Source organism: Myripristis murdjan, chromosome 21 (genome assembly GCF_902150065.1).
Source record: "Myripristis murdjan chromosome 21, fMyrMur1.1, whole genome shotgun sequence".
NCBI classification, from domain to species: Eukaryota; Metazoa; Chordata; class Actinopteri; order Holocentriformes; family Holocentridae; genus Myripristis; species Myripristis murdjan.
The window spans coordinates 16,009,551-16,032,615 of record NC_044000.1 but is presented as its reverse complement, the minus strand read 5'-3'; the positions used below and the strand labels follow the sequence as shown (position 1 = coordinate 16,032,615).

The following is a 23,065-nucleotide window of genomic DNA, read 5'->3' as shown; positions in this document are numbered from 1 at the left end:
GCAAATGTTTAGAAATTCCTCCCAGCTGTAAACAACGGGCACTTTTGTGATTGTGCGGGGGAAACTATTCAGCGTACTTCATTTTGGTTTGATTTACAGAATAAATTCTCAAAACGTTTACAGAAAGATTTCATGCTGATAAAGACTGATTTATTATTCATGTTTAACAATCCAAATTTTTCGGCAGATGAATCTTACATAATTAATTTGTTCATTATTTTGGCTAAATACTACACCCATAAAAATTAAAAATTAAAAAAAAAAAAAAAAAAAAATTACATACCACCACCTTTTTTAAAGACTCTGATTTTAAGCATATTTGTCTACTATTGAAAATGTAAATCTCAGAAATCACAATTTGGTAAAACCTCTTAAATTACTGAAAAATTTCAAATTTACTCCAATTAGCGTGAAGTTCTTTCTTTCTTTCTTTCTTTCTTTCTTTCTTTCTTTCTTTCTTTCTTTCTTTCTTTCTTTTCCTTACATTTTGTTATTTGCTGTTCACTGTAATTTATTTTCATTTTTTATACTTAAGTATATTTACGGAATCTTCGTCAGCATGAAATCTTTGTGTGTGTGTGTGTGTGTGTGTGTGTGTGTGTGTGTGTGTGTGTGTGTGTGTGTGTGTGTGTGTGTGTTTTGAGAAATTATTCTGTAAATCAAACCAAAAAGACGTACTCTGAAAACAATCTACCAAGATATGTCAAATGTCATGTTTTCATCAAGGCCAACAATACTTAGAGAAGCGCCTTATACTAACATACTGCAGTAATATGTTGTATGACAACTGTTCTATAATAAAAACTGAATTATATCATAGATCGGTGTGTATTACATTATGTAGCTTTTGTAAAATTAAAAAAAAGACCTGTTCATATATTTAAAGTATTATCTGCATCTCATTGTAAGCAGTTACACTATGGAGTTAATTGTGAGCCGCTGTATTAATAATCTAGAGGGGGAACATGGATTACGTGTCCTTGGTTCAACTCGGATTGTTTAGGATGAAGCACACTCCTGCGGAAATCGTCTTTCAGTATCGTTAACTAACCATAACTTTCGCTTAACTCTTTGCTTGGATTTATCGTCAGTATTGAGGAGCTGACGCCTCCGTGATGAAGCTGAAGGAGCTGGAGAGCTGCCTCCAACAGGTGGACGTGTTTGAGGAGCCCAAACTCCTCCTGGAGCAGTATCCAACCAGCCCGCACATCGCAGGTGAGGCGGCTGCATGTGATCCCTGGAGCTGGTAAACAACAAGCAGCGAGTTGTCCAAGATGCACTGACTTTTCCTCCGCTCTCCTGCAGCTTGCATGCTTTACACGATCCACAACACGTTTGACGACCTTGAGGGCAAACTGGTGGCGGACCTGGGCTGCGGCTGCGGCGTCCTGAGCATTGGAGCAGCGATGCTTGATGCTGGGTGAGAGGAGTTTGACCAGCTGTTCATTTCATGTCGTGGCACTGTTTTAAAGGCAGTCTGTGCAGTTTGGAGTCAAGAGCAAGTCTTTTACCCCATTGCAACTCAAAGTATAAGCGCCTTTTGCTTCATTGTTTATGTTTTTGTGCACATTTGGCATGAAAACATTAAGATTCATGACTGGTATTTGTGAGGGTTACATGAATTCTGTGGGTAGTTTTGGCATGATCCTGAGGGGTTTTTATCTTTCCTCATCATGCGCTTATTTTCATGAGCTATTGCTTTCAGGTTGTGTGTCGGCTTCGACATCGATGGCGACGCGCTGCAGATATTCAGCAGGAACACAGAGGAGTTTGAGATTGCCAACATAGATCTGGTCCAGTGTGACCTGTGCTCTGTGGACGCGGACGTTTACGCCCAAAAGTTTGACACTGTCATCATGAATCCGCCTTTTGGAACAAAGCACAACCAAGGTTAGTGCATGATTCACTGGTGAGCTGTGTCTATCTCTGTCTCAGGTGTTCACTTGGCTTTTTTGTCCCTCTTCATCCAAGGTATTGACATGAAGTTCCTCAGGGCCGCCTTAACCATGGCAAATAAATCAGTGTATTCACTTCACAAGACATCCACAAGACAAGTAAGTATTGCAAAGCATTTTTTGCTGGTTCAATCAACCATGTGACCAGGAATTGATCTGACAGCCTGGATGTAGTATGAATGCAATAAACTACATGGTTGGATAGAAAAGCAACAGGACTGACATCTACTGTCCTAAACAAGCACATACACTCTAATATTCTGTCCCCGTATATAAATAGGAAGGACATACATTGAAACACCACTCAATACAATGCAGTCCAGTACAACAGCACCACTATGAGCTCAATGTCAAACATAGAATTGAATGAACACCTCTATTACTGTGACAAAACCTGAGCATTACAGGCAGCAGAAAAGTAAACTTTATGGCACAACAGTTTAATTGGACTGTATTAGAATAAAGTGGCCACTGACTGTATTTTTATAATTGTACATTGTCTCTTCATCTTGATTACAGCACATACAAAAGAAAGCGAATGAATGGGGAGTGAAGATGGAAGTAATTGCAGGTGAGTAAATCAGTGTTTAGGTTAAAACTCATTTCCAAAGAAGTCTAATTTCCAAAGTCTAATTTTTTTTCTCTCCTCTCGACAGAACTAAGATACGACTTACCAGCATCTTACAAATTCCACAAAAAGAAGTCGGTAAGTTTACATGCTATATGAAGACACTGTCTTGAGCAAGTCACATTTTAAAAAGGTGTGTTAATACTAATGAAGGAAAAATAAAATGGGGTGACTTGAAAAAGGATGAAGGCACAAAGAAAGAAGTCGTGATTGAGAAATGTATTTAGACACATCTTTAGTTTTGTAAAATTTATTTGCTATTCACATATGCAAACTTAAAAAAGAAGAAATCCCATGTTTTAAATGAAAACACACTTGTATAGTGTAAGAAATGACTACATGAGGAAGACAGCGATGGCACACTGATATTTACTTGATTTTTATGAAACTAAAGTGTCTGTGGAAATTAAATGACCGTCAAAAGAATTTCATGTTAAATCTGATAAAATCAAAAGGCATTGTAAGGAGAATAACATAGGTGATACAAACAATATAAGAGGCACAATGTACTGGGACTTAAACGGCTGAAAATCGCCATGCTTACTTTTCAAACTGTTCTCTAGGTCGACATTGAAGTGGACTTTCTACAGTTCTCCAAAACGTGAAGCTTTCACTGGAATGGATTTAAGAATCAAGTCATCTCTTCATTTTCACTGTATATAATGTTTTTCAAAAAAATAAAAACAAAACCCTCTGATGATGACCGTGTCATTAAGATCCATTTTCAGTTTTGACAACCTTTGCCGGGGGGGCATCAGCATCTGCTCCTTCTAGTTCTCGTTTCTTTGGGCTTTGAGGTGCTGGAGGACAAATACAGGTCAGACATTTGTGAGTAAGACAGTTACAGGTAATAAATGTCTTGCTAACAAAATGAAAACTGAAAGTTGTTCGGGAACATGAACATACCTTCCTCATCATCACTGTCAAATTTGGTCTTTTTGCCTTGGTACTGTGTTCTGCCTTGATCTCTGCCACCCCTTCCCCTTCGGCCTCCTCTTCCTCTGCCACCTGATCTTCCTCTACCACCTTTTGAGGAAGGAGATACATCAGCAATTCAGATTTATTAAAAAAAAAAAAAAAAAATCACTGTATTAAAAAAAAAAAAGTGTATTTACCTTTTCCCTTGGATCTGCTGTATGATTCTTGCTGGGCTTCAATTATCTTCTTCAGCACCTCTTTCTCCACATCTCCTTCAAGCACCTCCCATGTAACATCACTCTCCTTGATTTGTAGAGTCCCTCCATTTGCTTCTGTTGCCTTATCCAAAGCTTCCTTTGCACTCCCATCAAACAGGAGGGTGCCCTAGTTAGTGGGCAAAGTAACACCAGTTTATCCATTATACATCTTTTCAGCCGGTCAGTCTTAAGAGTTGAGAGGAAGTCAGATTATTATTACCTCTTTGGCCCCTCTTGTAAAGTCAACCCATTTAATTTTTGCATGTCCAGAGAACAAATCATGAAAGTCCTCTCTTGAAACTTTCTCAAGCGCTCCTGAAAATTTCAGCAAGCAACCCGTCTGTTCACCCAAAAGCAGACCCTGTAGGAAAAAATGGAAAGTTATCAGTAAGGGTGATCATATTGTACGAGCCCATCTCAATAACATAACTTCAGTTTTTAAGCACACTTGGAGGTCTTACCATTTCCTTTTCTTCTGCCTGCTTCTGCTTTTCTTCCTTGTCACTAAAGAGAGCACAGCGCTATCAGTCATTTTTCACAGAGTACACATTTCTGTGACAAGCTGGAAATGTTAGGTGCACTCACTGTTTAGCTTTGGCTTTTGCCTCTGCTTTGAATTGTTTTCTCTCCTCTGCTTTCTTTGCATGGTAGTCTTCTCTGAAAACCAAACAGCAGGGACAGATTCTAGGTTAATCCTGTTTTAGAATTAAAATAAATGTCAATGTCATAAATCCTATTTCAGCACTGAGGCAGCAGTCGTGTCAGAGGCACTTCTTGGGACAGTGAAAATTTTTGCATTTCTATGCTTATCTGCCTAACATGTTATTCTGAAATATAACCAGCTAGTTTTTAAATCATTGCATTTCAATGATATTTTTTACATAACAAAATAATTTGCCCCTCTGTCATCATAACCTACCTTGACAGCACAAGCAGCTCATTGTCTTTGAATGATTTTAGATCTGAACGCTGTAGGAACTGTTTAGACGATTCTTCTGTGTCAAAGCAGATGAACACTGATCCCTGTTGAAATAATAATAAATTACCAAATTAAATAATATAGTCTTCACCTCCCCAGTTGTTAAATGGATCTCTATCATGGACAAACATTACCTTAAACTGCCTCTGCAGGTTTCTTCTCATCTGAATGTTTTCAATAGTGCCTTTTCCATTCAGCCACTCCTGAATCTCATCAAGGGTGGTTTCTAGAGGAAAACCTTTCTAAATGGAAAAAAGTGAAATCATTAATGACCCACATGGGACATTTGGTTGTTGCAGCAGCAAACAATAACAGAATTCAGCAAAAAATAAAATAAAATAAATAAAATAAAATAAAACATAAGTCATTAAACAACATTAAACAACAGATGGAATTTATATAAACAGGAATTTAACAATTTTACACTGGAAAATTCATGTTAGGTAGAATAGTACAGTATGCAAAAGTAACAGCCGTATAAGATCAAGACTGAATGCGGTACATATAATAAGAAAACAAAATGAAAAACATGAAGATTTGGAATAATTACGCCAATTCAAAACAGCAATGAATGTCAATCTGAAGCAAACATAAGAATTCACAGCAAATATACAGTTCAAAATTTGTTACATTTACATGAAAGGTCATATATACAGCATGTGTACAGGAAGTGCCATTGCACAAAATAATAAATAATTTAAGATACCCCTTCGAGACACCCAAATGTATTTCTGTGTAAAACAGTGAATGTATTCAGATTATCAAATGGGAATCTTTCATTTAAAAAAACAAAACAAACAAACAAAAAAAAAAAAAAACACTATTCTAGATCAATCAAATTCAAATGCATATGCAAACTGAAAACTACTTACAATGTAGACAGACTTGTGTTTGAGGGCGTCTTTGTATTCATCGTTCAGTTCAGGTAAGGGTTTGTTCAGAGACCTCCTGATTTTAGTCTTGTCCTCGCTGATTTCCAGAAGGCCAGTCTTTGACTTCTGGAGGGCTGCAATGATGACGCTGCTTTCTGTGGTTAAACACTTGAGTCTAGGAGGAGAAGCAGGATGTGTCATCAAATGCTCATACTGTCACAGCTGGCCAGATGGTTTTCCTCCTCTGTTTCAGTTTGTGTAAATACATATGATGTATATCAAGAAGCTGTTTTATTATTATTATTATTATTTTGCTCTTTGTGTTGTCAGTCCTTCTGTAATAGCTCATTCCAGTCAGTGTAGTGATGTGCTCACTGACAATGTCCATATAACACTTAAAAATTTATGTTGCTTTTTTAACTTTATCGAGCACAAGGAGCTCAAGCTACAGCTCCAAGGTCTAGTTATTTTGAGCATTAGCTGTATCAACAATTATTGTGGTGTTCTTCAACTAATTAACTAATTCTCATGACTAGACAATTTCTTATTAAATCATGTCTTTTTCCTTTCGATGTAGTGGGTCTTTGAATTGTTTCTACAGTTACTGTCACAGACATAGCTGGACTTGGCTGACCTCTATGGACTACATTTCGAAACAGTTATTCTTAGGTCTCCGATGATTTGTGTCATGCTAACTAAAAATAAATAAATAAAATAAAATAAAATAAATAAGAGGGTTAAAATAACATTTGATGGTGATGTGCTGCAGCAACAAGATGCACTGAATTCAAGTATACTAGATAAAAACATGTTGCTACTCAAATGCTCAAAATTGGCATATCAGACTCAGAAATCCTTTGATCCAAGGGGAAATTGGGTAAATAACAAACAGACAATAGGTAGATAATTGTGCAGTAGACAGAGCACGGGATACAGAAATTTTTAACAAACCTGTTGAATTTAAGCATCGTCTCCAAAGACACCCAGCCATCATCAAGCTGCAACTGTTCCTTGAGAAACTTGTCTCTTGGAAGGTTGTGATCTCCAAAGTAGTACTGTGGAGAAGAATGAGAGACATTAGCACATTGCATTAAACTGACTGCATTGAAAAAAAAAAAAATATATTCAATGTGACATTACCTCAATTTGTCGTGCCACCTTCATCTCAACTGGAGACATATCTTGATTTTCTGCCATGACTGCTCTGTAAAGATCATGGTAGAACATACAGTGTTCAAAAATTACGATTACATATTTACCCTTGATGATTTGAGCCACACTCCTCTAGACTGTAGTACACTCCATCAACTCCTTGTCATTTCATTAAATGCCATAAAATGCAAAGAGTAGCATTTGAAATAGTGTTTAAAGTCTGGGTGGTGGTGGTGGGTGGGGTCACATTTATGCCCAGGGAAAAACACTGACTCATTGCTGGCAATCAACCTGAGGATAACTAAACAATTCCAGACACAAACATAAAGTCCTCCATTACAAATGCTGTAGTAAATCCCCCAAAATGGGTTATGCGTACACTTCCTCATGTTTCCTACTCATGCCAATTACTATGTGTAATTGCTGGTTGCATGTTTAGATAACATCTTTATATTGTTTCCCTGATGTATTTTAACGATGGCTGTTACAACGGTGCATATCCCCTGGGGATCATTTCAATCTCCACTGATGTTAACTTACTCAGCAGAATCAGGCTCCAATGATAGATACTCATGTGCATGTGTCTGGGCGACAGCGGTCCACATGAAACAGTGCAGTGATTCAGACGGTAATCTCGATTGGATTAACAGTCGCACTATTACACTGTGGTTTTAGATGCTGTAGGATGAACAGACCTTACTCCCTTAGCTGTGTGGTCCGGGCGCAATGAGCACAGATTAAGCGCACCTGGTGTCATGCTGCTGCAGCCAGCATGGTGGCTAACCCGCTATCTGACTTCACTTTGCCAGCTGGGACAGACCTGGTGCAGCTCGGTTGGTGGCTTAGTAACCAAGTCGGTAACACCAAAAACTAGTTTAGCAGGCGTCTTCAAAGAGTCCCAAACCACTCGTGTTCCGACAGTAAATACATTCAGCTAGCAAACAGTCTTCCCGGTGAAATCATGTACTATTTCCTTACTTCCACTTATTAACATGCTGATAACGTTAGTCGCGTGTGTCCTGAACGTGTCCTGTAGCCACTTAAAAAAGTATCCTAAAGATACAATGGCTAAATACAAGTATTTTCCAGTAAATAGCCCAGTAAGAAAGGTTATACTTACACCACGTAGAGTCAACGCTCGCAACAATGTTAGCTGCTCTAACCCAAATTTCAATGCTAGCCTAGCACGTTGTGGCAACTGCAACTGCGTGCTACGGGCCGCGTCGAGGGCCAAAATACGTTTCGTTTCAGCGCGGCAGGCCGTAAGATGAAGACGTCCACGGACCTAAGAAGGTGCGATAGCCAGAAAGGCCACAGGATGTCGCTGTCACTACAGTCAGATGTCTACACATGGCAAGAATAATGTGCTGTCATGTATGGTTAGGTAAATGGTCGCCTTTTCTGTCATTTAATAGCAATCCCTTACTATAGATGCATGTCAAATCACATTTAAATATGAGAAAATAGTCAAAAACACTCAAACAAAAGGTTAGAGTCAACACTTCAACCTACTGTAATAACTTCAGGTGAGATTCACTCATGTCACAAGAGTAGCAATTTATTTAATCAAAGGCAAAATGGTGGAATAGCACTACTAGGTTAGGGTGCTCTTGTAAAAGCAAAATAATGAACGGAGGCTTTGTTATGTCCAAGCTGAAGTGATACTGATATTCTTAGTTAAAGCTTATATTCCTTCTCTTTTGAGTGTTTGGTGCCACTGCACACCATAAAAGTAGTCTAACTTACAATCAAGTGATCCCTGAGTTGGTGCCATGATTGTTCTTTAGTGTATTCATTGTTTGGCATTTGTATTTATATCTCTGTGAAGGTAATTATGCAGCACAAAAAACTGACCCATGTAAAAAATTTGTCACTTTACAATTCATTAATTCTCCTAAAAAACATGGCACAAAAGTACCACAGACATATAAGCTTTGTGATAAGGGATTGACACTAAACACTGTAAACACAAACACATCCATGTGATCTGGCTGGGGTAGGAAGCGTCCCTACAATCTCCCAAGAGTCCAGTGCGGGGTCATATTTCTCAATGCTCTGCAGATACGTCCCTTTTGAGTAGGAGTATCCTCCTGTTACATAAATACACCCATTTATTACGACAGCCCCACACTCCATCCTCCTCTCCTTCATGACTGATGTCGATCTCCATTCATTTCTCTCCGTGTCATAGCAGTCGGCGATGGTTGTCTGTCCGCCCACCAGATACAGCTTGTTGTCGAGAGACACAGAGCACAGCCCATACTCTGAAACATTAAATATTTGATTAAAAAAAAAAACATTATTATGCATATCTATGCTCCTTCCCCCTTTTCTTTTCCACATACCTGGATGAGGGCTTACTGTAACTATACTCCACTCATTGATGTCTGAGCTGTAGACCTGGATTTTCTCATAGGTGCAGCTTCCTCTGTATCCATAGTGGCCTCCAGTCACATAGATTTTATCCTCCATAACACAAGCAGTAGCATTTCCTACACCTTCAAAGGAAGCAGAGGTTGGTGTAGTGAACAGTTGGAAAGTCACGCATATATGGTGTCAACAGGATGTGCAATGTATGCTATCTTTGACCTTTTCACCTCTAATGAACTATGCAGGTACAATCAGCTCTTAGTACAGTCAGTAATCAATAGGAGTTGAGTTATAAGGTGTTAAGATAAACTTTGACCTCTGATCAATAATGAACCATTGTTATAAGCCAAAATCTGTTATCTTCAAAGAAAACCACCTATTTTCATGAAACAATCACTTTTATTTTACTTATGAAAGACTCATAACAGTCTAAAACGCTATTCTTGCTCAAAGGAGGTGAGTGAGTTGATTTCAAGTGGGTTTCCCCCTCTGCATCCCAGGACACAACATGTGATAGTTTGCATACCTTGTATCATACTGGCCACAGGGAACCATTTCTTTTTTAAGGGATCATAAAACTCTGTCTTTGACTCAGGAGCTCCTCCTCTGTAGCCTCCAATGGCATAAATGCAGCCATGCAAAGCCACAGAGCAATGGTAGTACCTGGCTGTAATCATGGGGCAGCCCTCTGTCCATTCATCATAGTCACAGTTATATACTGAAACTGTATCTACAGCCTCGACAGTGTTTGTCGTGTAACCTCCTGTCACGTAGATGTTTGCCCCAAGTAAACTGACACTATAGCTCTCTCTTGTGTGGTCAGGCATATCTTTCCCTTGCAGCCATGAATCACTCATAGGATCCCATATGTGAACCTCAGGAAGGGGTTGCCAGTAGTATCCTCCAATGATGTACATGCTTGAGGATAGTTTTCTGCCACTTACTGACATCTCTTTGCAGTTGGTCCTTAAAGCCTGAATGATTGTGGATTTAATTTTCCCCTCTCTGCTCAGTAAGCATTGTCTGTACACATCCACAGCAGTCTTGAAGTAAATCTCATCCAGGTCAAAATGGATGGAATGCAGCAGGTCTGAGACGTGATAAACGCGATTATCAAAGTCATGGGTGACCCATTTGGCCACAGCATCTATCAGCACCTCATCCTTCCAAACGGCGAGGCTCTGGGCAGCCAGAACTGATTGCATCTTCTCCCGGTCCAGCTCCAGAAACTCTTCCTCCTGAATGAGCTCCATGAACCTGCTGAGCATGACCCGGCGGGCCTCCCTCTCCAGGGCAGGGCAGACGTGCAGCTGGGCAAAGGCATGCATGCCCAGGCAGTTGTCCACGTCCAGGAAGCGAACGAGAAACTCCTCACATGCTTGTTTCACGGAGTTTAGCTGCAGGAGATCGGCGGCTTCCAGCAGGCTCTGCACGTTGCTCTCCGTGATGCAGACCCGAGCGCTGTACATGTAGTTCACCAAAACACCCAGGACATCGCAGTCAATCCCGGTCAGCTTGATAACGCTCTTGGACCTCTCTCTCATATCAGCGGTGAACATTATTTTAAAATAGGGGCTCCGGGCTGACAGAACCGCCTTGTGACAGTGGAAAACCTGCCCGGAGCCGCATTTCAAAGTCACGTCTGTAAACAAACCACCGATGTAGAACTGCCTCAGAGCATCCAGGACCTCGGCTGGATGGTCATGATCACAGAAGTCATAACTGTAGCTTTCGGCTTGTTTATCTGACATTGTAACTGGAAAAAAAAGACATGGCAATTTAATTGTGAGCCTCATACAAATAAGCGCTACAATTACAGAGGACCCGCGAGGACTAGAATAACATTTAGGCAAATATGTGGTGTCACATTCCCATTTATAATTAAATGCCGCTTTAATGGCGACCCATCCAGCGCTGTCAATTTGCCGAACACTCCCAGTGTCAATATTGATTTGCCTCCCCTTGTGTTTTCTGGTACATTTTTAAGTAGATCTTCATAATAATAGAGGGATCTTACCTCTCTCCTCGTATTTCCATGAATGGACAGCGCTGTTTGACAATAACACTGTGCAGTGTCCTTCTGAGCGAAGGCAATGCTCCTCTCCAAAACACATGAACCTCAATTTAGCTCTCAGGACGGTCGCTGCTCTATCCTATTTTGGTATCTGTGTATAGTGTGAGAGCGGACCCCTCTCCATCCCCACCCCCTCCTGTCTCTGGAGGTCCTTGATAAAACCAGGCAACCATTCAACAAGAATCACCCAACACCGTTATTTTCTTTAAAGCCTAAATATATCCCCGCAACCCCGGACTCGTGACAGAGCGCCTCATGGACGGCGCGTTAAGCCAAATGGGCTGACAGGCATCATTAACGGAATACAAATCTAGCACAATTTTGAAAGTGGCATCGGCCCATGGCGCATAAAAGAAGCCATTGCCCTATTCACTATTCATGTTTTCGTCTTCTCCCGTTGCCATGGCATTTTGAACCCAATTCCACAGCTATCAAGGCTTTACCTAATCCTAACAAGGATTAAGACCAGTGCACAATATACATTCCAGTAGAACATTGCAGAGCCATAACAAAATGACCTGTTTGCACTCATTTTACAGAAATTAAAAAAAAATGAATTCCTAAGAAAAATTACACAAAGAAACACAACTACTGTGGCAGAAGATGAGGCAAGATAGTGAACAAAGTGAACACCGCATGTCAGTAAATCAGTCATTTAATTTAGGTTTAGCCTCAAAACAAAACATGTAAATCATCTAGACAGTGTTATCAAAATGTGAGCGAGTATTCAACTTCTAAACAAGTTGCAAAATGTTACGTATTCAAATGCTAAGACCAAGATAGAAAACACAATCTTGAGGGGTTAGAGTTTCAGATACTGAATGTTATCCCGGCAAATGCTGCTGTGCTCATTTATATGGCGAGCTGTGCTGCCTCCTTGACCAGAGGCTTCAAGGCACCAAGGTCTCCGAGGAGAGAGGACATCCCAACGCAATACCACAGATCCCCAGCCTGGGCAGCAGGAGCACTGAGCGACTCAATGTGCACTCCAGTTGTGGCCAGCATTCCTAGACAAAGAACAATGAAAGAGATAATGGGTATGAAGAACAGAAATTCAAGGGACACTGCTATTTGGTCTTGAGAATGCAAACTCAATGCTAACTTTCATCCAAAAATGAAACCTAAAAAAAAAAAAAGAAGAAAGGCTTAAAATGGTTGCAAGGAATAACTGCAATAAACTCTAGATCTTCAGATGAAAAAATATGCTCGAGCAGCTTTAAACAAAATGAATCTGGTGTATAATTCTTGAAAAGAATAATAATAATAAAAAAAACACCCTTCAGCTGCTTGTATACAGTTGAATATTAATTTGCAATTTAATTATGATGATCTCATTTTTTTAACAGATGTTTCTCTCAACCTTTCTCATGTATTTCTACTGTACCCACAGATGTACCTTGACTTGTTCCATCCAGCTGTGTGTTATACATGCACAATCGGTGGAGAAGGTAATAGCCATTGTATCAGACAAGCTGTTTTTCTTCTTTTCAAAAAGTAAAACTGACACTCCTTACTGAAAACGCCTGTCTTTTTGCTGCATTGCATTACAGACTATAGAGGGTACTTTTGGTTGGGAAATTGGTATGACTGTCTCTTCAATGATGGATTGCTCTTTTATTTTGAAGGGCTGACCTGTGATGTTTTAAGTGACTGAAAATGTTTCTGCTACCAATTTAATTATGCTGGAAATATCCTTAAGTAAAATCATGTCATCTACTTCTACTGAGTTATCCGAGGTAATAAAGTGAAATGGCCAAGAGCTGTGTTTCAACAGTACTTAAGTGCTTTAGTGTGGATTTTCTTTGACATTACTGGGTGATTGTAACAATCTGAACTCTCTTACCAGCCACAGAGGGCAGGAGCTGAAGACTGGCTGAGGCCTTAAAGAACAGCAGGTTGCCGGTGAGTGAGACAGGCTGTCTGAACACACTGCCGTTCAGCTCCAGCAGAACAGGCACACCAGCTTGAATTGAACCACTGGCTTTGTAGTTGCAGCCACTGGCCGAGATTTCCACCTTACACACGCCATGTGCAGCCCCATCCAACTGGCTGTGGTTTTGGTTTACCTAAAGAGTCAGTCCACATGTATTATGCGATTATTTCCTTAGGACACAGTCATTGTCATGTGGGATTGCCAAAATAAGTACCATAATTCCACGCTCCTTGGCAAGGGTCAGCACACTGACAAGGTTGGGGCAGCCGATGGATTCACAGTTCAGCAGGCCAACCATTACGGCAGAAGTCATGTAACCAGTGGAAGTCTTCAAACAATCCCCTAGTTTGCAGGAAACAACACAGAGTGAAACATTTCAAAATGAAAAGTGTTCATTTTAGACAACCAGCATATGCATAACAAAAACTACATCCCCCAGATTTTACTATATTTGCAAATGTACATGTCTTTTTTTTTTAATAGTAAATGCAACATGTTTCAAAATCATCCCACCAGAGGGAGCCAGAGCACAACATTACAAGACCTTCCTCCCATCACATGACATCCCTTTATCATTCTTGCTTCCAGGTCAGTGGCTAAGCAAACTAGTTAGATCAGTGATTCTCAGTCCCAGTCTGTGGACTCAAAGCCCTGCTGTCTTTCAGTCTTGGCATCCAATTAGGAACCATTTTATTGGTTAGACAACAATGAACTGGACCGTCAGAACTCTCAGAATAGTTGTGAGTGGGAATTAGAATAATTTTACAACTTTGTAATATTGGAGACTTTTTACCTTGAGTGGTTATCTGGACCTGGCTGAATGATTGTTTAGAAGTGGCGCATGACTGCAGCACAGCTCCAATGGCTTCTCCAAGCTTGATCCATTGATGAGATTCTTGGGAGAAAGTGCTTGCCAAAACCTGTGCATTTACCTGTACATTAACAAGATCAAATACGCAATGCTTTAAAAATAGAAAGAAAAAAAAAAACAGCACATGGTCAAGTGTACACGCTCAGACCTCCTCATATCCAGGCACACTGATGTCTGCCTATCATTTCAAGTTCAGGCTAGGCAAGACTGAGCCGCTGTGTTTCCCCCTGGCAATTGTCCAGCTCCATTAAAACCACAGTGACCTCCCCCAGGCTGACAAGAATCTGTAAGGCCACACAGTCAGTTGTTTGAGGCCCACATGGGGTGCTCCCTCCCGCCTCTGCAAGTCATGCAGAATGTTACAGTCCTCAACTATCCCAAATTTCTCCAATGTCAATCCCCTCCACTGTTCTCTCCATTAAACTCCAGTAAATTCATATTTCCAACTCAAATTTCTTATGCTGGCAGACATGGGAACAAGTTTGGTCAGACAATCAGTTCCAGGAATAGCCTGGGTACTTCAGTATTTTATGATTGCTATGCCGTTAAGTATTGGATGGATGAATGCTTATTCTGCATGAAGCATGTCATTTATTGAGATCACCAACATGTTTCAGCAGTTTGCCATGTCATGACGCCTTGATGAAACATGTTGGTGATCTAAATAAATCTAAATAAATGGCATACTTTCTATGGAGAGAAGCGTGCAGACTTCCTATACTTAATATAACTTTAAACTGATGGTTAGCACCTCATTTTAGGCATGCACTCTTAACTGAATCATTCTAATAACAAATGATTGCAACATGAACTCAGGGCAAAATGTTTTCCCAGGCAGAACCTAGTGTAACGGCAGATGCATTCAAACATGCACCATCATGTAATAATTTAGCCCGCAGATTAGTAATTGTGTTCCAGGAGTATGTAGGCACACAGGTTACCCCAGGTTATTTTACTGCGTAGCTCCTCCTCTGTGACTGTGTGTTTGCTCACCAGTGAATCACCTGGTGTAGTGTGAACAACAAAGTGAACGGCACTACTTTTTGAAGATATTGCACCTAGGGGGGTATAATATAATAAATATCAGTATCCACACTAGCCCTCCATTCATTAGCCCTCACATTTACAGTCTTTACTTGAGAAGATTTGGTTATTTTCTCCTGTGCATCTTCCAGCACGGCTGTCATTTTGAGTGCGGCCATCATGACATGAACCAAATTAGACATGTGTTCCTCACTGAAACAAAACTGAAAGTAGTCTGAGGTGAAGTGGTTAGCAAACCGGGCTGGTAGAGGGTTTTACAGGGAGATGAAGAATGTGAGATTTTAGTGACTCACAGATGTGAAGCAGTCTTTATCTTTTTATTTGCATGAATTAACTCTCGTTTTCTGTGACTATTTGCTTCAAGTTACCCTGTTCAACTGGGGGGCTTCATTGGTAGAATGGTAAGGATCTAATGTGGTGATGCACTTAAAGGTTAAAAATTCATAGAAAATAAATTCTTACAGTGTACCTCTGTTTTATATTCAGTTTAAAAAGCAAGTTTAAAAAAGGAGCTTCAGTTCACTGTTGCAATATGTGCACAACTTTGCCTGATTACAGAGCATAATGTCAAGAAATTAAAAATATACATATAGCCAAAGAAGTACGACAAATCACATATATTATATATAAATTTTGGCTTTGTGATTGCATCCTGAAGTGGCAAGACCTCACTCCTATAAGCCTAGGTTCCATGTATGTATTCTCTGAATGTGATAACATAATTTTTCCCATGTATGCAAAGCCACTGTAATTAGCATGTTTTGAGTTTTTTTTTTGTTTGTTTTTTTTTCAGTAAAAAAACATAAAAAACTGATTCAAATTTGAAAATTCAGTTTCTGGTAAGCCACTGTTTAGGTTTAAGTCTATTAAGCAGAACTCACTGCTCCAACCAGGCTCTTGCCCTTCACCATGTCCACAATCTGCAGGGCAATGTCCTGACCGCAACGCGCCTGTGCCTCTTTGGTACTGGCTCCCAGGTGAGGACAGCTGATCACATTGGGATGATCCACCAGGGAGCGGTTCTTAGGTGGCTCCTGTAGGAAACATCACACAAAGTGAGATCTCTGCCACGGCATCTTCATTGTTAATACTGAACAGTGAGCAAAGGACACAATATGAAAAAACTGTATTAAACTGTAAAATTAGATGGTTTAGTTATATGAAGTATATTATTTGTGTGTCTGTGGTCTGTAGTTTGAGTACTCTTGCCTCAACAAAGACATCAAGGCCCGCCCCTCCACACTGTCCAGACTCCAAAGCCCGGAGGAGAGCAGCCTCATCGATGATGCCCCCACGTGCACAGTTCACAACCTTTACTCCTTTCTTGCACTTAGCAAAACTTTCATCATTAAGTAGACCTTGGATAAATGAGAACATTTGAAAATAAATTTCCAAATATGATTTAAGGTACATATTTGTTTGTCATGTAATCTGTTTGTATTTCAATAGTATTGCTCTCCAGCCAGGACAACCTCAGTAAACCTCACCAGCAGTGGAGGGCATCAGAGGAGTGTGGACAGTAATATAGTCACACTGGGGCCAAAGCTGATCAAGAGACATCTGCTCCACTCCCCAGCTGGCTGACACCTCAGGTGGAGTAATTGGATCGTAGCCAATAGTCTGAGAGAGAAATTTTTTTTTACCATATTTCTATAACTCTTTCATTTTACAGTGCAGTCACTTGTAAAAAAATGTCTGTGCTCAACCTTGTGATCTTGTCACATACCTTCATGCCAAATGACTGCATTCTGGTGGCTACTTCCTTCCCTATTCTCCCAAGTCCAAGTATTCCAAGGGTTTTGCCATACAGCTCTGCACCCATGAACTGCAAAATTACAGACAAGAGGCCTAAGAAGTTTCAAACCTGCAGGGATTCAAACCTCACATCTGATTAGTGATGACTGGATGAACAATGGGGCAGACCATGCAACAATAATTGCTTTGTATGCCAACTGCAAACACACTCATTCATATGGGGCAACCCAAAATTCCTTGCTTGCCTTTTTGCGATCCCAGTTGCCCGCTTTCATAGACATCACAGCTTGAGGTACATGTCTGAAAACAAAATCCAGTTTTTATTCTGAGTACAAAGTGGAATGTGAAAACTATGTTGTTGCCAACTGCTGTGCAAAAAGCATGTAATCATCTTACCTTGAGAGGCTCATCAACAGGGCACATGTCAGCTCTGCAGCACTGATGGTGTTGCCGCTTGGTGTGCTGGAACAAACAGTTTACATTAATGTACACTGTGATGCTCAAGACCAAAGGACTAAGGACATCGAGCATGTGGTTGTGTACTATAGATTGCATACTTACTTCATGACAATAATGCCCTTCTTAGTGGCAGCGTCCACATCCACATTGTCCACACCAGTCCCTGCTCTTCCAACGATTTTGAGATTACTTGCAGCATTGATGACATCGGCTGTCACCTTGGTTGCAGATCTAACCACAAGGCCATCATAGTCCTAAGGGTAAAATTATACTTAACAGTTAGCTTTGAATATAGTGCAAGACAGCTGTAGTTGCCTTAACTGTACACTTGTAGAGAGGCTACCACCCATCAAAACTGCTTGAGTATTAGTGCACCATAGCCCTAGAATTAAATAATTTCAAATTTGACAATGACTTTGTGCAAAGGCAAATAGCTTCGGGTGCAGGCACAGAGCATTTGCTGCACGTCTGCATGCGTTTTCTTCTTTAATATGTTGCATATGGCCCACGCAAAATGATGGGAGAAGTTGGCAAGTCAGGGATGCAGTTGCATCATATTCACAAGGGGCGGTACTAACCCAACAATTCATTTTCACATCTCAACCAGGAACACGTTGTCAAACTGGTTGGGTGAAAGCATGGCTCGTGGGTCTAAAATCACAGTTAATAAACCTTACACTAAATTTAATGTGCCAAACAATTCAATCTCCTGCAGCTCAATACTCTGTGTTGTTTTCAAACAACTGCAGCTGTAAGCCACAAGTGCTTAAAGACAATGCTAACAAAAGCGAGAAAAAACTTGGACTTACTAAGAGATACACCGTCTACATGCAGGAACATGTTACGCACACTGAATAAGAGCTCCAGTGCATGTGGAAGCGATCGGGCCACCATACCTTTATCTCCGCAATCAAATCATCCTTTTTCATATTTGGCTTTTCCGTGACTCGGATTCCATTTTCCTCAAGAATCTTCTTGCAGCAAGGATCGACACTTTCACTAATTAAAACACTTTTGATGGAAACCGGGGCCATCTTGCAGTTTTTTTTTCCTCCGCCGGGTAGCTTGCCTGGTGTGGGCACTTTCTATTAAATGGGTGATGCCTTCGTAAATTGATGGACACAGCAAGTTGCTTTCCCTCTGCTGCTTTTGAATGGTTATCTCGGACAGACACAGCCCCTTTCAGAGTGAACCCGCCTCCTCATGCATCTCCTGGTCTGACGTAGATGTGATTGCTTAAAGAAAAAAAATTGATTTTGAGCAAGCCTCAGATAAATTTTAGGATAGGCACTGTAGTTGCTGTAGCCTAGTATTCAGCACAACAAATTAACTTTATAATATTACTCGAATGAACTGCAGTGATAGGCCTACTGGAGATTTAAAACCAAAAGAGGCGTGAATAGGTTTTGCTCCTCTTTACGCCTGTCTGCACACACATTATATGAGTCGGAAGAGGTCTCACCAAGCAAATCCCTTGGTAGTCTTAATTCAGCAGACACAGTCCATCACCTGACTCAATTAGGCTGCCACATGACACACGGACGCTTTTGTGATTTGCATCACTGGCTCAGTAATGTGACACGCATACACTACTGGAATTGCTTCAAATCTAATTGTGAACATTTTGAAACTAAGTACAGTATAGTCCTGAAGTGGATGAATGAATGAATGAATGCATGCATGAATGCAGGCTGGGAGTTCAGTGATAAACCAAATGTAACTTTTGTCATCAAACTGTGAACACGAAAAGCCTCATTATGTCGGCATAGTTTTCAAGTAAAGCAGCTACTTATAAGACATAGTGTGACATGTTTTGGTGAATTTAGTGTAGCTCCGAAAGTTTTAATAGAGGGTTTGGACCTGTAAAAAAAAAACAAAAACAAAGAAAAGATAAGATAAGAAAGGAAAAGATTGTAGCCCAGTATTTTAATTGGGTTTTACGAAATGGGGCCATCTATTGGTGAGCAGCGGAACGGGCTCTGATTGGTTCAGGCGTTGCTCGGAGACACAATAACAAATGTTGACATCCGTTTGCTGTATGTGGTCAGTTATTTCTTTAAAGTATCTACATACAAGCGGTAACTCACAGGATAGACTAGCCTTGCCATGATACAGCCAGATTTTTCATAGTGCTCCGGTTAAGTTTAATTCAGACAACTGGAGGGCAATAGCGAGTCTCTCCGCATGGCAGCATCCGTGGTGCAGTCTGGCCGACAGAGAGGATCCAATAAGAAAGGTAAGGGCAAAGCAAACAAGAATAATTTGGCTAACCTACTTACCTACATTTATTTATAAGACAACTCTTCATTACTGAAATCCTGGAAGCAAGAGGCCAGTGATGATACATTACACAAGTCAGTGTTCATTGCATACACCCCCTGTTATTCTCATGAGCAAAAACTCAGCACTTGTGCGAATCAAATATTCTTTAAAATTGAATGAAAAACAAATTACCAACATGTCCCAGAAAAAATGAGGGTGATAATATTCCTAATTCACAAAACATAACTTTCTTTGTGTCACCAGCATTAGGGGGTCCTGGTGTATCTAGTGTTTTGTTTACCTGCAGTATGTTTGCTTTCTGCTGTTTCTGTCTGTAGTGTCCTCAGATGAAGAAGCCAACACAATGATGCAACCAGCAGATCTTCGACAAGTCACTGTCTTGTCCCGTGCTGAGTGGCAGAGGATTCAAGATCAATCAAATCAGGTTAATCGCCATGGGCAGAGCATCAGAGAGGCAGCACAACAAAGAAAGGCCTTGCATTTGAAATCACAAGAAGAGGTGAAATGCTGGCCCAACACCAAAGCTGTAAGTTTTTATTATGTACTTTTCTTATAAGATAAATGCTCTGGTAAAGTTGCAAGGAGCACAATATAGCCTACTGCTGTAAAGCAAAAGTCTAACACCATATGCTTACCATATTTATCAAAGGGGCAAAGGCAAAAGATGCTGGAGGCGAAGAAGATTCGGGAACAGAAAGAAGAGGAGCAGAAGAAATTACTTGATATAGAGGAGGCCAAATATCAGGCTGAAAAGCGCAAGGAAGCCATCACAAAAGCCACGGCTCAACAGTTTTATCACACTGACCGTGTCAAAGCATTTCATGTTCGTATTATTTTGGAAGTGACATATTTTTACACTTGTACATGCTATGTGTTGTTTGGGGTAATTACATGATTGTACCACTTCCACAGGGTGCACTCTTAATGACCGAAGTCCTGAAGGAGAGGGAGGCACAAATTGAGCTGAAGAAGAGAATACAAAGTGCATCTAAAGATTTGGACAAACAATTTATCACCATGATGATGTCCAGAGAGGATGAAGCTTTGCAACAGGAGCAGCAGAAAGCTCTTCAGAAACAGCTGGAGAGGCAGGATCTTGCAGAGGATCTCAAAAAGCAGTAAGCCTCGCACATAAATAGCTTTACAGAGGCCGCAGTTAAATCAGTTACAAGAAATGTTATGGCTCACAAATACACCTAGTAAGGAGTAAGGAAAATGGTTGATTGCTAAAGATTTCCTTTCTTCAGAATGAGGGAAACTGAACAGGCAAGAGAGCGAGATAAACTAAAGAAGAAGAAAGAGGGAGAGGAAATCCTGCACCTCCAAGAAATGTATCTGGCAGAGCAAACAATGGAGAAAGAAAAAAAAGGAGAGCAGAGGAGGAACAACATGCAAGTTTGGAAGGTAGCAAGGGAGCCTTTGAGGCAAGGGTCGTCAGAATTTGTGTTTTTTGTTTTTTCCTCTGACACAACAGTGCACTTACATATTCTATGCACTTGCAGGACCATATCTCCACCAAGGACATCATGAGAAAACTGGATGCACAAAAGCAGGAGGTGGAGGAGGAGCGAAGACAACTTTATCTCACTGCAAAGCAAAAAATGATGAAGTTGAGGAAAGAGAAAGAGACAGAGCTGCATAGGTAAGTCCTTGGGAATCAGTAAACCGCCTGAAACTTGAAGAGCTTCACCAAAGCCACAGCGCAGCAATGCCCACATTAGCATCAGGACGCTCTTTCATGCTGAAAATCTCAAAAACTACTACGAATCACAGGTATCATAATTATTATTTACTCTACTGTTTATTCTTTAGAGAGGCCCAGATGCAGAGGGATAGGTTAATGGACAAACTAACAGCCACACTGAAGGACCAGGTTATCGACGAGGAGGATGGGGACAAGGACGGAACGGCCAGAGCAGCGGCTGAGCGAGAAGCAAAGGAGGCACAGCAGCAGAGGGACAAGGAGGAGGAGAGGGCGGCTATGCTGAGGTCTATTGCTGCACATAGAGAATCCATGGTAACACTCTCTCAGATGTTGCATGAACATTTCAAACATGATATTGTGATGAAAACCTTGTTATCCCATTTCATAGTCAAACTCAAATATATTATGTGTTCCAACTGGTCCATGAAAGCCATTCTAAACCCAAGTTTCTCTCAAGTCCTGCAAAAAGTTGACTTTTGGAGTTGTATGGTTTTGATCCAGCAGTAGCTATCAGTGTGTTCATCCACCTGTGACACTCGCTGTGTTTCATCAGAGACAGGAGAAGGAGCAGAGGGAGAAGATGGCACATGAGAACGCCCAGGCCATGCTGCAGGCCAAGAGAGAGGCGGACCGAATATTTTTGGAGAAGCAACAGCTGAAGGCTCAAAAAATGAGAGAGGATGCCATACTCTTACAGGATTTCAATGCAAATCAAATGGTGACTGTTTACACTGTTCGCCGAACATATGCAATCATCGAAATAAATGACAAGCTTGTTTGACATTTATCTTCCGTCTTTCCTATGTAGGCTGAAAGAAACGCCAGACGGCAGCAGCTGAAAAAAATGGAACAAGAGTTTGAAGCCAAGAACGAAGAACTTATTGAACAAGAGGAGAAACAATTCCAACAGTACACAAAGCACGTAATCAACGCAGCAGCAGACGCTCAACGAAATGTCTGTCCCCTCCGCAAAGCTGCTAGGGAAGGACTTGGAGGAGGGTCTGGTCCCATTTTTGGTGGAGTGAGGCCTCGCTACTTAGTTCAAGACCACACTGGTGCTGAGATGGCCAGATATGTCACTGCCAGAAGCCAGGACATTAAAGAGCATCTTGAGGCCGTCGATATTGAATACTCCAAGAAGCGACTTGGATTTGTGTGGGAATAGGATACGATGTGGCAAAATCAGTATGTGGCATAACAGTGCAATGTGAAATAAAGAAAAAAAAAACAATAAAAATGAATTTGAATTTCATGTCTAAATAAATCAGATCTGATCATGATGTATGATGTAATTCTCTGCTTCCAACAGGAACAGTTTGGGCAAATAACTTTTCTGTTCTAGCATGACTGTGCCCCGGTGCACAATGCAGCTCCATAAAGGCATGGCTGGGTGAGTTTGGAGTGGAAGAACTTGACTGGCCAGCACAGACCCTTGACCTCAACCCCATCCAACACCTTTGGGATCAACTAGAACAGATTGAGAGCCAGGCCCTCTGGTCCAACATCAGTGTCTGACCTCACAAAAGCTCTGCAGGATGAATGGACAAAAACTGCCATAGACGCACTCTAAAATCTTAAAGAAAGCCTACCCAGAAGAGTGGAAGCTGTTCTCGCTGCAAAGGGGAGACCGACTCCATTTTAATGCCTACAAATTTAGAATGGGATGTCATAAAAGTTCCTGTAGGTGTAACGTGTAGGTGTCACAATACTTTTGTCCACATAGTGTATGTCACCCTCATCTGATTTTGCTTCAAGCCACAGAAGTCTGACTTCAAATTAGGCCGGCTATATTCCACAAATTTGCCAATTT

At 40.8% G+C, this 23,065-nt stretch overlaps 5 protein-coding genes across 7 annotated transcripts; 2 read left to right on the top strand and 3 right to left on the bottom strand.

Annotated features, from left to right (window-relative positions):
• The first annotated feature begins 960 nt into the window (after window positions 1-960).
• mettl5 (methyltransferase 5, N6-adenosine) lies at window positions 961-3,272 on the top strand. Its single transcript, XM_030081166.1, has 7 exons — window positions 961-1,215; window positions 1,306-1,420; window positions 1,706-1,890; window positions 1,972-2,054; window positions 2,475-2,526; window positions 2,612-2,661; window positions 3,147-3,272. Exons 1-7 carry the CDS (start codon window positions 1,116-1,118, stop codon window positions 3,186-3,188), a joined length of 627 nt encoding a protein of 208 aa, XP_029937026.1. The 5' UTR covers window positions 961-1,115; the 3' UTR covers window positions 3,189-3,272.
• ssb (small RNA binding exonuclease protection factor La) lies at window positions 2,794-8,016 on the bottom strand. 2 transcript variants are annotated; one of them, XM_030081165.1, is made up of 12 exons: window positions 7,882-8,016; window positions 6,750-6,813; window positions 6,561-6,664; window positions 5,610-5,784; window positions 4,872-4,979; window positions 4,678-4,781; window positions 4,344-4,415; window positions 4,220-4,262; window positions 3,979-4,119; window positions 3,699-3,885; window positions 3,490-3,609; window positions 2,794-3,383 (listed from the first exon to the last, which is right to left on the bottom strand). In XM_030081165.1, exons 2-12 carry the CDS (start codon window positions 6,804-6,806, stop codon window positions 3,295-3,297), a joined length of 1,200 nt encoding a protein of 399 aa, XP_029937025.1. In that variant the 5' UTR covers window positions 6,807-6,813; window positions 7,882-8,016; the 3' UTR covers window positions 2,794-3,294. The 2 variants fall into 2 exon arrangements, with proteins under 2 accessions (XP_029937025.1, XP_029937024.1); XM_030081164.1 differs by lacking the exon at window positions 7,882-8,016 and having other exon boundaries at window positions 3,490-3,591.
• A 316-nt stretch (window positions 8,017-8,332) lies between these two features.
• Window positions 8,333-11,272, bottom strand: klhl23 (kelch-like family member 23). Of its 2 annotated transcripts, XM_030080869.1 has the most exons (4): window positions 11,149-11,272; window positions 9,658-10,887; window positions 9,107-9,259; window positions 8,333-9,025 (listed from the first exon to the last, which is right to left on the bottom strand). In XM_030080869.1, exons 1-4 carry the CDS (start codon window positions 11,243-11,245, stop codon window positions 8,715-8,717), a joined length of 1,791 nt encoding a protein of 596 aa, XP_029936729.1. In that variant the 5' UTR covers window positions 11,246-11,272; the 3' UTR covers window positions 8,333-8,714. The 2 variants fall into 2 exon arrangements, with proteins under 2 accessions (XP_029936729.1, XP_029936728.1); XM_030080868.1 differs by having other exon boundaries at window positions 8,333-9,259.
• Window positions 11,273-11,842: 570 nt separating this feature from the next.
• On the bottom strand, window positions 11,843-18,584 carry phgdh (phosphoglycerate dehydrogenase). The gene is made up of 12 exons (XM_030081518.1): window positions 18,164-18,584; window positions 17,370-17,521; window positions 17,205-17,270; window positions 17,054-17,108; window positions 16,780-16,878; window positions 16,541-16,673; window positions 16,263-16,411; window positions 15,935-16,087; window positions 13,932-14,070; window positions 13,353-13,480; window positions 13,049-13,271; window positions 11,843-12,212 (listed from the first exon to the last, which is right to left on the bottom strand). The coding sequence occupies exons 1-12, from the start codon at window positions 18,299-18,301 to the stop codon at window positions 12,058-12,060; spliced, it is 1,590 nt and encodes a 529-aa protein (XP_029937378.1). The 5' UTR covers window positions 18,302-18,584; the 3' UTR covers window positions 11,843-12,057.
• Window positions 18,585-19,850: 1,266 nt separating this feature from the next.
• Window positions 19,851-22,441, top strand: cfap210 (cilia and flagella associated protein 210). Its single transcript, XM_030080190.1, has 8 exons — window positions 19,851-20,076; window positions 20,200-20,373; window positions 20,463-20,668; window positions 20,798-20,954; window positions 21,053-21,192; window positions 21,363-21,567; window positions 21,809-21,973; window positions 22,064-22,441. The coding sequence occupies exons 1-8, from the start codon at window positions 19,894-19,896 to the stop codon at window positions 22,418-22,420; spliced, it is 1,587 nt and encodes a 528-aa protein (XP_029936050.1). The 5' UTR covers window positions 19,851-19,893; the 3' UTR covers window positions 22,421-22,441.
• The last annotated feature ends 624 nt before the right edge of the window (window positions 22,442-23,065 follow it).